This window comes from Channa argus, chromosome 1 (assembly GCF_033026475.1).
Source record: "Channa argus isolate prfri chromosome 1, Channa argus male v1.0, whole genome shotgun sequence".
NCBI classification, from domain to species: domain Eukaryota; kingdom Metazoa; phylum Chordata; class Actinopteri; order Anabantiformes; family Channidae; genus Channa; species Channa argus.
Genome location: NC_090197.1, coordinates 10,557,930 through 10,579,080, shown reverse-complemented (window position 1 = coordinate 10,579,080; position 21,151 = coordinate 10,557,930). Strand labels below are relative to the sequence as shown.

The window sequence follows — 21,151 nt, the reverse complement described above, 5'->3', positions numbered from 1 at the left end:
CACCCAAAGAGGGCCAACCGGAGCCTGGGGTGTCACAGGGGACATGATATCAAGTTGCACAAAGAACCATTTCACAGCTTACTGGTAAAATCTTGGATCTTCACACATAATCTCAGACTCTGTCACATCCCCTTCTCTGTCTCTGCCTATCTCTCTCACTCTAGCAGCATGCCTCATTGTGTGGGCTGGCCAGGTGCCTACACAAACCCCCTGTCCCAGTCTGGCTGGCAGTGCTGAGAGGAGGGAGTGAAGAGAAAGGAGAGAAAGTGAGGAGGAGAAGGGGGAGGAGGCGTAAAACGGCTACTCACACTCGCCAAGTGTCTGGAGCTCCAGGGGAGCACTGTACGCTCCGTAGTCGATTGGCGGTGGAGAAGAGGAGGAAGAGGAGGAGGAAGACGAAGAGGAGGAGGAGGATGATGCAGAAGAGGAAGAAGTAATGGAGGAAGAGGAGGCAGAGGACGAGAGGGAGGAGGAGGACAGGGGTGAGGAGGGGGCCGGCGTGGAGAAAGGACGGATGAGGAAGACATATGTGGTGCCAGGTTTGAGATTGTTGACACTGATCCGTGTGGCGGCAGTCTTCACAGTAGAATAACTCTGATCCTTTTGTTCCTGTGGAGACAGAAAGTGAGGCGAGAGACAGAGAAAACAAAGAAAGAGCGAACGAGGAGGAGGAGTGAGACGAGTAGGTGGAATCCATTTGTGAGATGCCTTGTTCATTTCTAAGACACAGTCTGTAATGCTGGCGAGACAATCCTGCAACCACATCTACACCTAAAGACGATCAACGTAGTGCTCGTTTGTTTCTCGGTCGGAGAATGAGTCACACCTTGCACACGTGCGCACATTACGTGCAGTGAGTAGGTGAAACACGTTAGCATAATTACCCTGTTGTATTCTAGCTTTTCAGGGCAAAATTTCCAACACCTGCCTCCTTTGAACAAAACGTCCTTGCTGGATCTCCACTTAATGCATCCCTGTAATTTGGTACATACATGCAGATCAGTCATCATGATGACAACAGGTTACATTTTTAATTTACACACTCGACTACAGTGAATCTCTGACACATTATAAACACGTTAGCATCATATTTGTTAGCACTGTGATGCTAGCTCAGCATGATTACGGCCTCAAAGTGGTGCTGGCTGGATATTATGTTCTGGTTGTCCATGTGCATGAAAATAGAACAAAAGCAAAAAAATAAATAAATTTAAAAAAGGGTTAATTAAGTGAGTCTGAGAGTGACAATTAAAGATAAAGCATGGTGCTCTCTGTAAACATTGGTGGAAAGAAAACAACAGCAGCACTTCGAGACAGCACTTGTTAACATGAGCTATGAATAAACTGCAAATAAATTAGTCATTATTATACTTACCAGTGTTTTATTATCTCGACGCACATATCACATCAGTAAGTACTAGAGTGTGTGCTCACACTGTAATACTGCATCTTGATAAAAAGGGGGAAAAGGCTATACACCGACTAAGCAAAGCCATATTTTATATCTAATAGGTTCTTTAGTGTTGTGTAGTTGTATTGCCTTTTCATTTCGTGGCCTTTCAGCAATTTTACTGTCTCATTCTCAATTATTCTCCATCCGTCCCTTAGACTCTCTCCATTCATCTCCTTCCATCATCCTAGTTTTCTAATGCAGCTAGTCTCACAAAGCACCTTCATTCATTGCCTTCTGCCACTATGTTCTTCCAAGCATCTTTCAACCAAGTCATCTTCCCCTCATCTGTCCCTAATACCCTTTCTACAGGCCCTGATGTATCTTTTCTCAAGCATTTCCTTGCACATCCCTCTTCTAAATCTTTTTTTTTTTTCTTTTCCCAAAAGATGTGGGAGTAGAGCAGTAAGGAGCAGGGCTTTATTAAATATGGTGAAGCATAGAGAAGAGAAGGAGGTGTGAAAATGGGTGAGATTGTGACACAGCCAAAACACAAAGACCTGGCGTTGGCAGAAAATGCAGCGTATGAAAATGGAGAAGCGTGAGCATGGCAGCTGTGGTTTACGTGCATGGCAGATTTACTGTGAAGACTATGACTGTTGACAGGGAGACCACAATCTGACTAAGTGCTATGGTAAATGAGCACGATAAGTCAGATGAAATAAAAGATAAATAAAAAAAAATTAAAATGAACTCCCTAATGCACTAAAAAAAAAGATGTTTTTAAAATAATATGACAACAGTTCAAGACAATATTCCCCTCATAAAAGGATGTATTAGACTATAAAGGTGCATTTGGGAAAGAGGCCCCTCAATACTTTATATATATCCTAAGCATCTTTACTAGTACGTTTTTCGCTAGAATATAATATTTCAGTCATATCAGTCATATCTAAAGAGACACCATACATAAAGTAATTAAGATATCCCTTAAACCTTTGTGAGTTTTCGCAAATTAGTTACTGGATTCTCAACATGAATTAAAGATCACTGCTTATGCAGAACAGTAAAACGGGCCACTGTGAGCTGTGTTTAACAATGCAGATTATGATAAAAGCAGCAGCAGCAATGACAGATGATGCAGACAGTTCATGATCACGATGTACCTTTTCATAGTATTTGACCTCGTACTCAGTGCGGCTGCTGTTTGGGTAAGAGGGCTCCCTCCACACCAAGGTTATACTCTTCTGCTCGATCTTCTCCGCTCGCAGCTCACTGATCAGAGATGGTGCTACATGGACAGACAGAGACAGGAGCAGAACAGAGAGAGGAAGACGGCCGATGAGTTTGGGGACTCTCGCTCGATTGGAGTACAATAGCTTTAGGAGTTTTCTCAGGGACATTAGGAGGCGTCTTAACCCTTCTTTATTTGCAGTTTTCACACAAAGCTTGACCATGAAAGCAAAGTTCAAGGGAGGAATGCTGTACAGTGAACCCGCTTCATTGAGAGGTAGTGACTTAATTATTGAGGAGGAGACGTGTCAGAGAAGACAACTTCATCCTACTCAAAGTTCCCATGAATGGATAAACTCCGTGTAAGCTGCTTTGTCTGACTGAGTATGTGGCATTGAACAGAGCCTGGGTCGGTGCATTGGGACTGACAACAGATCAATAGAGATATGGACTGACTGACAACTCTGTATCGACACAAGGCTAATGGATGGGGACGCTCTTAATCTGAACTCGCCGAGTTTCCTCACCGAGTCTCTCAATCAAAGTGGGCTCAGAACTTTTTTTTCTAACTCAATACAGAAAAGCCTCAGTGAAATTTATCTTGACAGATTTCATATCTTGCCGATCATAATAGAGTGCAAAACAGGAGACGAATTATCGGTGCAAAGCCTTCCAAATTTAGATGTGGTGTGTAATGGCAAGCAAAGAAAAGCCCAGTGCTTTTGTTTCCCTGTCATCAACTGACAAGCAGCACATAGTATGATAATCAGCAAGCACCACCCACTCTTGCTTATGTGCTAATTATGTTGTGTTTAATGAAGTAGGAAAGTGGGTTGTCACTCAAAAACACTTGGAAAAATAAGGGGGTGCAGTTAGCTTAGTCAAAAGTCCCTTATGTTTGGGCGGAGCAGTGACATTAAGGCCATTAGGGTTGGGTTTAGTAGCAGGGGTGTTTTCTGTCATCTTTTTTGTACTGGATGATAATTATTGCTGTTACATAAGTGCATTTCAATACCCTCTTTCACACAGACACAATCTTTAGGATTTTTCCACGGCACTGAAGTCCCTCAAGTTCCTTATTTTCTACGGTTTCCTTCTGACTCGGATTCTCTTCCTGTTTGTAGTCAGGATTTCTCCTCATTCTCCCTTCAGTCACCCCATCAGCTGAATGTTCCTCTTTCTTGTTCTCCCCACTTCCTTCATATCTCTTTCCTGACCTTTAACCATCAATTCATCTCTTTCCTGGATGAAAACCCCATAGACTAATGAATATGTTCTGCCTGTCACTCACACACGAGCAAAACTCAGAGAGCACACACACGCACACACAATACTTCACATTTCACACACACACTGAGCATCTGTGCACCTCCTTCAGTCCTCCTCTCAAACAGCAGGATAATACATTCATTTAAGGTAGCAGATCAAAGACACACTCAATCTGTCTGTATCTGTCTCTCACTGCCCGTCTCAGTCTGTCTGTTTTTTTGATGTTTTTGAAAACACAGGTATTTTTCCATTATTCATGGTGACTTCTGTGACTTCTTGTACCACAGAGAAAATATAGGGGTTTATCAGTGTGTGTATGCATGAGTATATATTCATATAAGTCTACCAATGAGTTCCAGTGAGCAGTTTTATGTTCAGTTTGTTTATGTTCAGAAGCGGGAGGAAAATTCACCTGCATGATTGGCCCGTGTCCGTGTCTTAAAGATGCCCACGGCCTGAGTTTTCATCAATCTTAGACGTTTATCGCAAGCCACTCAGTACGACATGGATCTAATAGACTGTATGAAGATACTTCATACTAAATCGTAGGAAGAGCTCAAGTCAAGATAGGAGGATGAAATACCAGCATGGGTCGTCCATCTGTGCCACTTTAGTTGTAAACAATGAAGCTAAGCAAAGGTTCTTTAGCACAGCACACAAAGCTGTGATAAGGTGGGAAAGAGTAGTCCAACTGGTTTTATGCTAACAGGTACATTTAAGGTAAACATTATTACTATGAGGAAATTTTGCTAGTTTTTAAGGGCTGTTGGAGGGTTAAGACCTGCTTTAGGGGTTCTAGTGTTTGTCCGCATGTGTGTGAGATCGTCTGACACGGTAGGGGGGAGGATATCTCCATGTTCTGTATCATAGGAGTGGGAAATGTAGACTAATAATGTTAAATTGTGAACAAGAGAACAATTCAATACTTTCATACCGATTTTATTTTTAGGATCTATAATTTAGTGGCAGTCGGTGTTAGCACTGCTAACACTCAGGTTAACAGTGCAGCCAGTTTCAAACATGGTCATTCCATTCAATGGCCGTTCACACGTGCGATCACATCCACAATTATACTTTAGAATCCGAATCACAAAAGGGGCAACCTGCAGCTACAAGTAGGCCAAGAAATGCATCGACCTTATGCGCCACAAAGCACCAACCCAAGCATCCTTATTAAGTAGTTTGCACACCGAAACCCGATAACCCCTGTGTTTATTATTGGAACGTGACCATAAAGGTTTCAGCACATGACAACCAGTCACTAGCCTGAGAGGAAGGCGGATTAGGCCCCTAAAAACCTACACGTATGCAGCCATTTATTGGGATGACTATAATCACAGTGGATGCAATAGTGAAAATAATACAACTTAAATCGATAACTTCTTTTTGAAATCATCATAATGATTGAGTTGCTATCAATGTTAACACCATAGAGTTATGAATTTTTTATTAATGCCAGTAAGTGGCTGTCTGAAAGATGCACAAATTGCTTTAAGGCAAGTCACTAACAAATATCCCACATTATGTGAATGCAGCACTATGTACAGCTGCATACATTGCTGTAAAAGTGAAAGATGCTGAAAGAGAAGGAAGAGACGCTAACAAACAATATAAAGGAATCTAGGTAAACATGCAGACAGAGAAATTATTCCTGACAATTATTAAACCTGTACAGGCATGAATTAAAGTGCAGACTGCAGCCTGGCCTGTTAGAAAATCCAGCAAGTGCTATGCTTCCACAGTGCATGAAAAGCAAAATAAGACGAGACAATAAGTGCACAGGTGAGAGGAGCAGGTGGCACTGTAAAGGACAAACATGAAAGAAAGCGGGGGGAGGAAAAAAAAGCAAAGAGGAAGGAGCCAGGGAGTAAGATGACTGTTAAGAGTGAAAAGTAAAGCGAGATTGAGCAGACGCCCCCTCCTTCCTCGAAGCGCCTGCCACACAAACGCAAAGAGAAAGTCAGCCTAACATACTAAACCAAGAACACAGTGTCAACTTGCTCTCCCCATCTACAACTGCAGGCTATTGTTTGCTATTCTTTCCTTCCTGGTGCTGAATTATGCATAAGAGTAGTGCCTGCCTCAAACCTCGAGATCACGTCCCAGTTCAAACTAACACATAAAAATAACAGGTGTGCACAAACTCTCGATCGATACACACACACACGCAATCACCTCAAGGCGCAAATGCAAAACTAATACGAGGGCTATAGTTGTGTTTCCACCACTACAGCTACAAAAAAAGTGGGCTTTAACTTGTGTGGCAGACAATAGCACATTTTTAAACCACAAACAGTACAATTCATGTACAACAGGAACAATAAATACATTGAGAAAGTATGAGGTATTCAGAAAGCGACATGTACACCAATGCATATAAAACGATGGACATATTGAAGTAAAAGTAAAAGTGTTGCATATATTTCAACGATTCGGCTGTTTTTCCCTTTGTAGCTTTTAAAACATTTATCTTTAAAATTAGTGAAATTACAAATAAATCCACTGACTTGTGCTGCTGTTACTACTTTTGTTATTATCTACAATTTGTTCTCTAGTAACAAGAAGGCAGCAAAGTTCAAAAAAGTTTACAATTTGTTTTGTAACAAAAACGACTGTTTTGTGTGAGTACGCCAGACCGCTTAAAGTTCCTCGCCGGTTTGACGGCCAGCAAACCGCGGCCCGACAACCCGTGTGATATTCCCACCCCAAATCCCACAGAATGCTACCTGCAAATTAGCTTGGTGACATGTTGACAGTGACTGCATATCTTACCTCAGCAAACGTGGAGGAGCAACCTGGACAAAATCTGGACACAGGTGGTTTGCTTGACGCTTTGAAGATGCACGCATATGGACAAGTGCAATGTGTCTTGGCTGTCTACTTGAGATCAGAGAGTAGAGGACGTATTTTAAAGTCTGAAGAGGGTCTATGTGGATTTGGTCTTCACGACCTATACACACACTTATCCAAATGGGTAAAAGTGCATTTACTGTATAGCTACTGCTTTAATACACACATGAAGCACTGGAGAGTATAGCAGCAAATGGTGGGTTGCTTTTGGCTCTGTATTTTAGAGGAAGAAATCAATGTTGACGGCACTCTGAAATGGCTTTTACACCCACAAACAAAAACACACAATTGCACAATGATTTTCACAAGTAATATAGAAGAAGTGATGGCCTGGTGGGCAATAAGCCTCCCCATCTCTGCTGTGCAAGTACACAGCAGATATTTTCAAAACCTGATCATACAGCCAAAATCACATAGCAGACCCAGTGATCGGCACTCATCAGAAAACAAAAAAAAAAAAGACATGCAGCTCCTGATAAGATCCACTATGAAAGCTTTGCAGTACACATACCAATCACTGATACAGATAATGGTCTATAGACTTCAGAGGGACACTGATGAGAGCGAAAAGTGAAGCATGAGGACTTATAATAGATGGAGTTTGGCACAAAAACAGGCAGCTGTTCCTCTGAGTGATTACACTTCCATAGGCTGTGAGTACAAGCTAGAAGCTGGGTGTCATTTAGGCTTTATGGGTTATGATTGTTACTCTTATCATTTTCAGTTTTTGTTGAATCCCAACTGTTGGTACAGTTCTACAAGCTAAAAACCTTCGTCACAAACTCAAAGCCACACAACTTTAGATTGCAAAGTAGAAGCTCTAATCTTTTTATATAATTTCAGTCGGACAAATATCTAGAAAAACTACTTTCATTTTGGTTAAAAGCCAAAGGAAAATTGCAATATTCTCTATATTGCCACAAACTTTTTAAATATTTGTCTTTTGTTCTGGCAGCACCGCGATTCTTCAGTACTGCATTATGGATCATGGTGATAACATTTTGGTGTTTAAAGTTCAAGCCACAGCCTGCCATACTATAAACACCAAAGTGATGGAGCATGCATGGCCATTCAGACAGAAGCACAGGTGCTCCTTGCCTTCTTTCAGAATTGAAAAGATTGAATTGAATTTTTTACCAAATCCCTAGTTTCCCATAGCTTCCAATTCAGACCCAGTTCTCAATACTCAATCCTGTCTTTATGCAGTCACTGGAGGTTATGTGGCGGCTCTCCACTCAGGTCTGTGTGAATAGGCTTGGGCACAAAATGGCAGCCACTGCTGTAGGCTCATGCATCCACGGGTACGGAGGCTACTGAGGTGCAACTGGCATCTGTGTTTGATTATCAAAGGAGACAGGCAGAGGAGCTGCACTCCCCAGGGGTGATGGCACAAGCAGGGCTGAACATTTTCCAGTCATTCTGACTTTTTTTTTCTTCCTCCTCATCTCCATGGGTCCTCTCTCCAGACATTCTCTCACCATCCCTAAATCTCCCCGACAAGGCTATATCTCAATCTCTGTTCTCGGGGGAATCCACTATTCCCTGCAGACCTGTTTGTGCCTCTGCCGAGATGACATCCATCTCGTCTTGGGGGTGGGGTGGGTTCATTGTTCTACTTCTCACCATCTCTGCCACGTATGCAACTTTACTCGCTCCTGTGGGTCTAAGCATATTAAAAAGGTGGGAGTAACTGCCTGTGTGCTCGGAATGAAGAGATAAGATGATGGAGTGTGTGGAGTTTTAGGCTGGTAGACGGGAGTGATTGAGGGAGCTGTATCTTTCAGGCTGGCTCATGTTCATAGGGTTAACAAGAAGCCAGAGAGCTTTTTCCCCCTTTGGGCACAGCTCTCTGGCTTCTACCTGGGGTTAAATGTGTAGTGCACAGATTTATGTGACTGACAGCAGAGGAGTGGGGACATGGTTTCCTCTGGTTCGGCTATCCCTTGAGCTTTTTATACATTTACTGCTGCAAGCACTTCTGCCAATGGATTCCATAATCCCAGTGGAGTGTGCATTTGACATGCATATCTTTATTTAAGTCGTTAAAGTTTCAAACAGCCAAGTACTGCTGTGGTTAACTTTTCCACAATTTTTATTGATTTTCCCTTCGCAGCTACAGTTAAAATCAATCAAGCAACAAACTCCTTGTTGGGTGTTACTTGGATTTAAACTATCCAAAAATCCAAAACATCTACTGCCATATAGTTTTAAGTATCAAATGTGTGGAAAAGTATAAACTATATAAAAAGGCCATAAACTCAATGACATTAATACTGCTAGAAAGCATCACATTAAACCAGCTTTAATTATAGCTTGGTTTTTTGTTTTGTTGCCTTTCATTGAAAATTAATCACCGAGATCTGATTCTTTTTTGAGACAGGGAGACTATAGAACAAATCTTTACACAATAATATATCCTTTACAATTTCTTTACTAATCTAATGATAAAGTATCTTAGTGTTACTATCCCACCCAGGTCTCAACATCTTGCAGCAGATCTATTTTAATCTATGGCTATCAGCCTGCCGCAGCAGTGGAGCCCTATCTGGCAACCTGTCCATGTTCCCCACTCGCTGCCTAATCTGCCCTATCAGCATCCACCCGCCTGGACCGCCCGCCTTATCCCAAAACACATGTACACACCCAATTATCATACCCTGCTCAATGTATAAATATACAATATAAAGCAACAGTATGAAAGGAGAGGGATAGAAAATCTGAAATTATCCAGCATTCAGGTTCTTTGGTTATCATCAGTCATGACAGCAGAGAAGGAAAAGGGGAGAGAGAAGGTGTTTAGAGGGAATAAGGCTCATCTAGATGTACCACACAATTTGGGTATTTTTGTCTGAGTGGGAGGATTGATACAGGAAAGACACCTGGACAGGGCACATTTCCATCTAAACTCGAAAATTATATGTTTCGAGCACTTGATCCACCTAAGTGTGAGTGTGTGTGTGTGAGAGAGTGAGAGAGAGAGAGAGAGAGAGATAGACTGGTGTTTGTGTGCGTAACGTTCTGATTAAATGTGTCAGTCAGTAGGTGGGTGGGCAAGAGAAAGACCAGAACAGCGAGCAAACAAGCAAGTGGGACAAAGAGAAACTCGCTGTTTGACATTATTCAAATGGGCCTGATCAAAATGGTCCAGCTGTGCAAAAACACCAGGTTGTGAATATAATCTGGCAGTAAAATGGTGATGCACTTCTCCAGCTGAAAAGGGGCTGAAAGACATACAATTAAAGACCGACAATGAACGGGCACAAGTGAGCTTTGTCTGTCCCGACTAAACGAGGATTTTAAAATACATGAGTACACGCTGTATTTCAAAACCCACACATAACCTGTTAGCCTTTCCCGAGCTTACAAATCTGTCAAATCTGGCATCTCACACTCCCAACAGGGGAGAGCGACTGTGGCCGACCTGCTTAAACTGCTCTTGACAGCCACACACTGATTCTGCACACTCCTCAGGCCCAGTTTGCTTTAGCCTAAAGGCAGAGGCATGGCCTGATCACAACATGTCTGGGAAGCCAGAAAGCCTCTGCCTGGAGCCTCCAAAAAATAGAAACACAGGCCACACACACACACACACACACACTCACAAAAAGACAAAGAGTCGTTGACCCAAACCTGCTGCAGGAAGTTGGCTAAGAAGGTGTAGAAGGCTTTATCTGCATCGACAGACTTGCATAGAGAGGAAATGCATGAACAATCATGCGCATGCACATCTGTACTGTACATCCACTTTCCTTTTCTTACATAGTGCAAATGCAAACGAATATGTGGAGAGAAGATGATCAGAAGTTTATTACATACAGTGTATGCGGCGTGAGAGAGAGCAGAAATAATGAAGATAATAACAAAACTTCGATAAAAACACAATGTGAACTTTTTGCCTAAGATGCTGAACAACAGTGTAAATATACATTACACCCAGACACAAATACAGTGTACTTCTAAGACAACTGTTTCAGGAATGATACAAACTGTCACTCACGTACTGGAATATGCTGTCATTCAGGAAGACAGCTGCCTCAATACATCCCTACATGCCTTTCTCTGTCTCTCTCTCACACAGCGAGGAGCCGCTCGAGCTCCCCTCCCTTCCAGCGACGAACCCGACAAAAACAAGAAAGACGGCACGCACAAACACACACACAGCGAAGCCCTCCGCACAGAAACACGTTAAAGTGCTCACAAAGTGTGCATTTTTAAGTTGGAACTTTTATTGTTACGACGACACTAGAAGCAAAAGTTTGTAGTTTTACTTTGTCCGGGAAAGGGTTTGTCAAATGATCTGCACCAAAAACAGAGAGATAGCATTGCTCGTGTCGTACACCACCTCCAAGCATTGTTTGTGTTCCTAAGTGAACACTACAATTCCCTGAACAACAAGATACAGCCTGTAAATCCATACACAGAGCACACATAAGGATCCTCAGAGTGCCTCTTCATAGACTCCAATTATAAGCCAAGAGGTAGGCAATTAAAATTCCCATCACAGGGTGACAAAGCATCTTAAGTGGCTGGGCTATAGTCCTGAAAAGTAGCTTGATGACTCTATTCATTTGGTGCCTGCTGAAGCCTCACCTTCCCATCACTTCTAATTAAGGAGGCAAAAAGGATCCAAACGCCTCCATGCAAAGGGCTGGAGGTGAGGATGAGGCAAAGGTGGAGAGGTGCGAACGTGAACACAAAAAACGACAAAGAAGTTTTGTGCTATGACCACCGAGTAGCACAGATTAAGAGAAGGCAAACGTACGAAAAAAAATATTACTTTACAGTTTTTTCTTGCGCAAGAGTGCAGAGAAGGTGCAATTCCAAATGAATTCAAGCTAAAATTTAAAAATATTCAGAGAATCAAATTGATATATATACTTAGAAGTGAATTAGAGTCCTTAGATAAAATCATGAGGTAATGATATACGCTTGGGTTTGAGTTTGAAGCACTTTAACAGAAGGCCAGAGTTTCAAAGTGAAGGCCCTGATTATGGGTATTCTCCTCATTCCCTCTGTCCCCACTTTTGTCATTTTACCTTTTTGTATCCTGCAGTTCGTCTCACATTTCCCCAGTTGCTTATGGTCCCCTTTCCATTTCTTCCCCATTTAGCTCTCTAGCCTTCCCATCCTTCCATCTCCTGTCTTGGTCTGCACACGACAACTTGCACACTTCTTATTCCGTTTGCCTGCCTTCCTTATTTGTTTAGAGCATCAGATAACACATCCACACAGCTCTTCCAAAAACATTTCTATTGTATGCTCCATATTTTATGAGGAAATTCATGTATCTTTTCCTCCTGCTCTTCACCCCTGTTTCGTCTTGCTTTTGCACCCAGAGGGCATTCTGTTCACAATGCTACGTCGCACACCTCTCCCCATTCCTTCACTTCTACATTCATGCCTCTCTCCTCTCCTCCTTTTATGCATCCATCTCTCAGGCCCATGTAACTCTGCAGGGACCAGCCATCTAAAGCCAGGCCAGTAATCCTCCCAGGATATTGAAATGCCAATCCTTCCTCCTTTGACCCACACCTCCACCCCATCTCTACAGCCCGTCTGCATCCCTCTCTTCTTCTCTGCCTCAGCTAAAGGGCTTTGGATGTACCACTGGGGGCCAAGACTTTCAACCAAAGTGTGTTTCAATCACAGTGCCCACAGAAACATGAAAATTCACATATAGAAGGCAATACTGAGCCAAGACGTCATTACCATATCCTTTCTCGCAAGTGCACTTAGTAAGCAGGAAGCAATGCACAGATAAAGGCCATACAAGCATGGCCTAGTGCACACAGGACACACACACACACTTTCCTAATTCAGAACTGGCCTGATGAGCCCTCATTTACCCACCTCATGCCCCATATCCTCAAACTATTTCAGCCGTGTTTCTATCCCCTATTCCTTCCTCCCTTTCATCCAACCATCCATTCTTGACACAGCATGCAAAGCCCCCCTTCGCTTGGTGGCCTGGAGAGTCCTGATAAATCCTCATCTGCCTTGGAGAAATCCACTCTTCCACTGTGCATGTGTCCAGTCTGAGTAGAGGCTTTTTAAGAATCCAGTTTATATGTGGTCATAATGGAGGGTTTAAATGCCACAAAGTCTTCAGATGCCTTTTATCCAAATCAAAAATATAAATTTATGCACACACGTAAATTTAACCCTAGTGTGTCTGTGGGGTTGGGAATTTGAGCCATAAAATAGAAACCGTTAGAACCTTCTCTCCCTAACTCAGGCTGTGCCCTTAAATCCTCAGGCTCCCTTTGTCCTCGGCTGCAGGCTAAACCATACCATCCCTCTGCTAACAAGCTTACCGTGCCCAGAAAAACAAATATAGTACAGTAAGAGAAGGTGGGGAAAGAGCTGTGGTGAGAATAGAGAGAAGCAGAGAGGTGATGAGGAAGAGGGCAGCAGTGATTATGTCAAGACAGGTGGTGAGAGAAAGAAGTGGGTGGAAAAAAAGTGGTTGTGGATGGAGAGGGAGGAAGAGGGGGGAGGGAGGGAAATTACCCTCTAAGAATAGTGAGTTTATGGCGAGAGCAGGAAAAGATAAGTTGCGGGAAATGAGAACGGAAATAGAGGGTAAAAAAAGAAAAGATACGAATACAGAGGGAGGAGGTACAAAAACAGAAAGTAATAAAGAGATGATGAGGTGACAGGAGAAAAGAGGGCGCGGTGTGTATGTGTGGATACAGGTGGGAGTTAGCTTAGTTCCAAATCCCTGCTGCAGTATTTATAAAGGTCAGCGAGTTTTGATGGTGTAATGTCTCGGTGTAGAGGCGCTCGCATACATACGGACACCAGGATGAGGTCTTTGCTGGAATGTTTTTCAGTTCTGCAGCTGACCTGCACGCGATTAGTCTCACACACACCAATATTGTTTAAATATTGGTTTGATTTATTCAGTTAAAGAAAACATTTTGTCTACTTTTTTTTTAATCCACGGCAACCGCATGCTGAAACGTTAGACTTGAGCATGGTAGTGTTGTTTCTACCGCTTAAAATGATGTCAGAGGTCTGTAATTTTCATCATAGGTAAACTTCAACTGTGAGAGACAGAATGTGGAAAAAAAAATCCAAGAAATTTCGTTGTAGGATTTTGAAAGAATTTATGTATAAATTCCTGGGTAAAATAATTTTTATTTATTAAAGCAAGGCTCTCTCACACATACACACACAGCATTAAATACCCAACACCCAATGCCAGTCTAAATCCTTCCCTGGACAGACAGTCTTCTGAAACCCCTGCAAACATACTCTCCTAACCCCTTGTCCAATCCCTCTGGATGACACGGTTAGTGCAACAACTCACACTCTAACACCCTATAATAACCACAAATCAACGGTATGGCAACTGCTGACATGACAGACTGACAGGGAGGGAGATATAAGGGAGAAGGGTTGAAAGAACTGTGAGGACAAAAAACAAAACAACAACCAAAAAAAAAAAACACACCACAGGTTTGTCCTTTACTGATATAGTGTCCCTAACCTTGGAGCTCAGGGTTTTGGCAGAATAATTCCCTTTTGGAAGGTGAAGTCGGCCAAGTTTCAGCTGCTCAACCAACTTAGTGTCAGCTGTTCTTACAGCTGATGGGAGATAAAGAGGATCTAAAACATGCAACATCCTAAACCATAACAGTGACAAGGTCATTAATGATGACAGAACGATAGGCTTTACAAAAGGTAAAAGACACTAAATGTTGGAAATTTCAGTTTTTTGCTGGTCAATTTTTGATTGTATTTTATTAGGTTAGGTTAAAAAAAAAAGACTCAAATTGACAGTGACCACCGAATTTGACTACGTCAGTCATCCAGAAAAATCATGTCAGCTACAATGTTCTGTTGCGTCTGCAGGATCCGTACGGAGGCAAACATCTGCTTGAAAAAAAAAGTTTCTCCACTGCCGATATGTCTGACATTAAACATTTCAGTGGAATGCAATCATGCCATAAGGGAATAAAAAAAAAAAAAAAAAAAAAAGAAAAAGAAATATTGCCCTGGTAAAACAAAATTACTTTTCTATTAAAATACTGCAGTTGCAAACTTTAAGAGTTAATTACTGATGCAGAGCACATAGATCTGTATCTTACAGCAAACAACACTGTCTTTCAACATCTCAAGCACTTTATATAGTCCAGCTGTTACACTTGCATAACTTGCACAGTTGGTCAGCAAGAGCATCTAGACTACTGGGACATTTTTATTTTAAATGCTAGTCATCCTGACAGAGTGATGCTAAGTGGTGGTGGTGCTGCTTCTGCTCCCTAACATATGACTAAGAGTTCTCCATTCATTATGCAGCACATTTCTCTAAGCTAATGTCCAATTAGTGGCAACACACACTGTGCCATTCTCGTTTTGTGGTTGTTTCTCTTGTGCGGCACCTTTCAGTCGCTCTACCTTCAAACTTCATTTGCTTCATCATGCCATCACTGTTCAGACTCATTTTTTTCAACATTTCTAAACGAAGGATTTTCAGAGTTAACAAGCATATTCTATATATACACACACACACACACACACACAGTATGACAGGTAAGTTTATGTGTGCATTGTATAAGTGTTTGTCAGCATTCAAACCAGAAAGTGTGCTTGCACATTTTGTGTGTGTGTCTGTGTGTGTGGTCTTTTCACAGTTGAGCTCTTCCAAATAGTGCTGCTGCAGAGCAGGTTGACAGGGCTACTTGGCAAAGTGCTTTTTCAAGCCCCCGGCTAACGGCCTGCTGAAGACTTCTGCTAATGAAAATGAGATCACCTCCACCGCCGAGATTTTTTGCTATGCACACATAAATGAAAATCACTCCGCGAGACGCACATTTTGTTTTGGATGCCATGTGTGCACTATTGTTATATGTTGTATAGGTGTAAAGGTCACAGTGAGCCTGCACTTCTACATGGATTTATTTATGTACAGGGATTTGTACACAGTGGCTGCAAGTGTTTGGAATGCTGGTGTGTGTATGTATAGAATCAGCCCACCCTTAATGAACTGACAACTGCCTCCACTGAGGTCATAACAGGTTTATGTTATTTTATAAAACCAAAAAAGAATAGAAGTCAAATGTGAAAAAAGCATATTACAATGGCATAGACAGCGCTGTATATTTAAATTTATTTATTTGTTCCAGACAGCAACAGTAAGCTAATCGCAAAAGGATGAGATGCTGTAAGAATCAATCAGACCCAGTCATGGAGATCTTTTCTCACCAAGAACTTTCAAACATCACCACAATACAGTATATAGCAAAGTAGCACAAACATTAGGGCTAATTCCCTCTCAACCTTTTGGAAAAGCCACTGTAAATTTAGTCAAATCGGCCAAATCCAAGTGGATTTCCTTTAAATGTAGCCTTCTGTAAGATATTCAAATTGAGAAAGCCATGCAATGCAGCTGATTTTTAGATTACACAGAATGCAGTGTGAATGCAAAGCATTCCAGGGACCTGCACGTGTGTCCTGGAAATGCAGTGTGACTTTATTTTTTTTTAGCTCTTTGTTTTCAGACTGTGCAGCCTTGTGGGTTAATTTAAAATGGACAGTCAAGTTTAGTTTCCTTACACATGGCTTCATGAGTGTGAGCGTGTTTAAAGATCAAATGCGACTCACCAGGTAGGCTTGTTGACACGTTGACCTGGGTGTAGAATCTCTTGTTGGGCAGCAGCTCGGACACTCCGTTCAAGGCTTCTACACTGAACGTGTAGTTGGTGTTGGGAAGAAGATTGACCACAGTCACCGTTCTTTCCGTCAGGCCGACCTGCTGAGGCACAAAGCCAACACTGGCTCCGCACGGTTCACACTGCCTCCCGGTGCACCGCCTGCACCCGACGCTGTAGGTTAGATCCACCCTGCCTCCCGTGTCGGACGGTGCGGCCCAGTCCAAGATCAGTGTGGACTGCTTCAGGGTGTAAACGAGGTCTCTAGGTGGGGAGGGAGGCCCTGCGGGGACAAGATAATGTCATTTAAATCGACCAATGATATTATAATTTGTCCATGCAAATCAATAAAACACAGTCACCTGCAAAGCTGCCAGAGATTCAAACATGATGGACGATGTTCATTGTGTATTAAGGTGTCACCATGCTACGATAATCCCGTTTAATCCAGGATTTGTTAACAATTCTTTGTGATGAGAACCACTGGATCCCAGTGGGACTAGGCAATTGAAAATCTGGAAGATTTTATGCTTTATATTAGTATCCGTGGCATTGTTGTGACTTGGTGGTGGGCGTAAAAAACAAAACAAAACACTGAATTGAAATAGAGTATGTAATAAAACTTTAAGGAAAAGCATGGAAACAGTTAAGATTCGGGGGGTACGTCTATGTTTTGAATGCATAAAATACCATTTCTAACCTGCACCTTGTTTGGCTTTTGGCCTGAATGTGTGTGCACAGGAGCCTCCATTGCAACCGTGTCCATTATGTGCTCATAGCAATAGTTCTACATGGAGCAAGTCCTCCACTTACCATTGGTAAATACGTGAGTTGCCATGGAGATGGCTTTTAGCGCTAATTGGGGAGATAGCTGTGCAACAGCTCTCACACCTACAGTATATATTCTCGCTCTATTATTATTTAGCCCCTTTCTTCGCTGAACAATTTGTCGCAGAAACTTTGTTAAACTTTCTAAACGTGTGTTATTGCCATTATGTTGTTTCATTTCATTCTATTTTATACTTTTTACATCTAAAAGTTTTCCTGGGAGCCATTACAACAGGCATCCAAAGAAGTCTTTTTCAAGTCACAGACAAGGGCTGTTTTTAAAACACCATATTTTGTTGAATATCGTCACATAAAATGTATTACTGCGTTTTTTGAAGCGATAGTTTTGAGATTTTTTTTTTTTTTGAACAATTTACAGTTTTTGTGATGTTGCCTATTATATGAGGCCACGTTTCAGGCAGTTTGCCCAGTTCAGCATTACAGCTTGTTTTTGGAAAACACTCAATATGTCTACATCCATCTCCCTCCCGCTCTCCTCTATCCATCTATCCTCCCTCCTTTTCTCCCTCCATTTGATGCACCATCATCCATCCATTTTATAAAATGTTACCTCTGTCCTGTTTATTTAAACAGAGCGCAGCTTCATTTCCTTCTCAGCATTCTTCCATCTTCGTTCTTTGCATCCTTTACTCATCTTTTCTTTCCTCGTGACCTCGATCCCCCCCAAAACCTTCTCTCCTTATTCTGATCCCTCCCTTTTATCATTTTCTTTCCTTCCATCCTTCCTACCCTTTGTTCTCATTCCATTTCAGTCCTTCGCCCTCCTTCCCACCTCTAAATGAAACCAGACAAGTTTGCATTTGGTTACTTGTACATTAGTAGTGTATCAGATACTACTACTGCTGCTTGTAAGACTGTATCAGTATGAGCTATAGTATTTGATTCAAGGTGTCTGATTTAGCACCTCACCGAAAGTTATAGTTTTGTGTTGTTGTCCATTTTGCAAGGCAAAGACCCTTCCTTTACAATAGGGTATTGTTTTCAAATGAAATACCCTCTGATTTAGAACCTTACACGATGCACAGAAAAATGACAAATTTTCAAAATAAAAGTGTGAGTAAGCAACAGAAGAATGCTGGGAAACATAACAGATTGTCAAAGTAAATGTCCCAGTAAAGTCAAAACTTCCTTTTCTTTTATGTCAATTCTTTCCACCATTTCTTCATTTCCTTTTTCCTTTTCTGTCTCAGTGATCCCTTTGTTCATATATTCCTGTCCACTTCTGTTTCCATTCAACTTTTCCAGTTTTGTCTACAATTTTACACCTCTAAATGTACAACTCCTAAATGCTCAGCATCTTCCAGGCAAGAGTATCAGCTCTCCAACATAATTTCCTCAGAAATAGCTTTTTCTAGTCTAATCTGTTGTGAGGGTATCAGATGCACCACAGGAGTCGGCCCACTACATTGCTGTGTATTTAAAAGATTGGACAGCTCTATTACACAGCACAGGCTAGGGGACTCATCTGATCACTAAGTCAGTGTCTTGACCACTGCCTTTTTTAGCAGGCCCCTTGCATATAGAGGCTGAATAGAGCTAAAGTCCATTAAAGGCCATGAATTTTATATGTGTACAGGCTGCATGTGCTATGTAATGAATAAGTGAAGGTGTGCTGCTGTGTGCGTGCTGTCACATGCCACAGCTGTGTCCTGCTCCCGAACCCACGTGGAGCACAAGGTTACATAAGTCCAGAGGACACTGAGTGTGAGCACACACACACACACACACACACACAGAGAGAGAGAAAGTATAGACACAGCTGGACGCGATATCCCTCTATCTCGTTTTTACGCTTTCTTGGCCTTGCACGGCCTCTCTCAATTAAAGTTTTCTTTTTCGCTTTTCTCCTCTTCAAATCTCAGTTAAAACATCTCTGCCTCAACTTTTTTGCTGCTCTCTTTCACGTCGTTTATCTCTGTCTCGACCCTTCCTCTCCTTTGGCCCTGTCAACCACATGAGTCTACAGTGCTGCTTCAGTGCAATGCATCCTGGCAAATACAAGCATGTTCTTGATATGTTTTACACTATGGCTGGAGCCTAGGGAAAAAGTTAAAAATTTAAAATGGATATTTACCAAAGAAGAGAAAACTATATAAATAAGTCAAAACAAACATTAAAAAAATAAAATAGCCAGCGATTGCCAAAAGCTTGTTACAAGTTGTCTAACCCTTGTACCTCAAAATCTTGGCTATCATTGGTAGTACTAGTCTATTTTAATAGTAAAAATATAATTAGCTGCACAGTTCAGGCGCTGATGATACCAAATAGTCTTTAGTAGTTTTTGTTTGCTCTCTCTATTTTAGGGAAGGATGTGAAATTTGCATCCTTTATTTACAGTTTATTATCAAAGATATCCCAAAATTCGCGGTTTAACACTTTTGCCATTAAAGCCAGAAGAAAACAAATAACAAAATGTTTCTACTCAAACATCATCTTAGTGAGACACACACTCACTAGGCACTTCATTAGGTACCCCAGTACAATCAAATTCAATCCCATACAGCAGCTCTGCTATAGATTCTACTTTTACAAGGTCCGTTTTTTTAAGTTAAAACTTAAGGCGGTAATTCTGCTTTATGTTTTTAATAGAAGTCACAGTGGGTGGCAGAGTTGTACGTTAGACAATGTCAGAACCACCACATGCTCTATTGGATTGCATTAGACTGCATTAGATGGCACATGTGTACCTAATGAAGTGGCCAGTGAGTGCATATTGCCCAACATTATGCATGTAATTTTGCCTTACAGTTATTATGCCACAATAATTTCCATTCCATCTGTAAGCAGTAGTTTCACTCTGCCAAAACAAAAGTCACAGAAGTTACCTTTAGTGAGTCATTTCTTCTGGCCAAAGTTTTACTTTAAGAAAAATATTTAAATAGTGAGATGTAACGGAAAAAATGTAAACAGTTACCATGAACTATAGACATGCTATAACATGAAACTTTAGCTAATAGTAGCTTAAAACTCTACCTTCAGCTCTGCCTTCAGTTATTAGACTATCAACTTACAATAAATATGAATGCTACAAAACTGACGGAAGCAAGCAGGAGCAGAAATCACTGAAATTCTCTGATTGGGTCTGAGGGTGAGCCTCGCTCAAAACATTTTAGGAAGTACATATCTATGCTTGACTGCCAGTGCTCTTCTGCGAGTCTCTACATTAGAGGCACTGGCAGCACCTCTCCACAATAAGATACCTTTTCCACAAAATAAATCGCATACCGCAGCTTTAAACTATCTATTAATTCAGAGACCGAACTTCCATCTCACTGTGGTTACACTCATTAATGGCAAAGGGAAAAGAAATTTAAACTACATTATACTTTTGATCAGATAACAAACATTATTCATCTGGCAAAAATTGCAGTTTTTCTTTTATTCTTCTAATTCTAGGTTCATCAACCTCTCTCTTTCTTTCTTCATCCATACCATAAGGCGGATTAGCTGAATCTGGGGATAATCATAATTACTGAATCAATAGTGTAATTAATGTGGTCATTAGGCTGCTATAAATGTTATCACACAGGGATCAGAGAGCTCTGGGATCAATATTGTAATTAAACTCTTCCATTGAAGTTCCCATAAAAACTAGTATGACCACACACTTACACATGTTTATGTACGACTAGTGAATGTGTATGTATACAAGCATGCACGCACAGACCTAGTGACCCTACGGTTTTAGTGCCCCAAGTACTCCTGAGATGGAGCCCATTATTCCTCCATCTAATTACTAAGCTATATCGATAAAGCTGTTTTCCATACAGAAATCAATGGGGCTCTGTATGGACTTTGTCTTATTGGCCTTGTAGTGCATCTTGATCGGAGAAGAATGGTATTCTGTATAGAAGGGGTGAACGATGGCAAGAGAAGGTCAAGAGGTAAGGAATGAAGGTATAAT

The 21,151-nt window shown here is 41.5% G+C and overlaps 1 protein-coding gene across 4 annotated transcripts in view; it reads right to left on the bottom strand.

Moving 5' to 3' along the window:
• LOC137122978 (ephrin type-A receptor 7-like) overlaps positions 1–21,151 on the bottom strand; it is a 133,938-nt gene that overhangs the window by 24,422 nt on the left and 88,365 nt on the right. For all 4 annotated transcript variants that reach the window (XM_067496293.1, XM_067496276.1, XM_067496284.1 and 1 more), the window contains exons 5-7: positions 16,352–16,681; positions 2,557–2,681; positions 309–609 (exon numbers count right to left, since the gene is read on the bottom strand). In XM_067496293.1, coding sequence (XP_067352394.1) covers positions 309–609; positions 2,557–2,681; positions 16,352–16,681 — 756 coding nt within the window. The remainder of the gene's footprint in view (positions 1–308; positions 610–2,556; positions 2,682–16,351; positions 16,682–21,151) is intronic.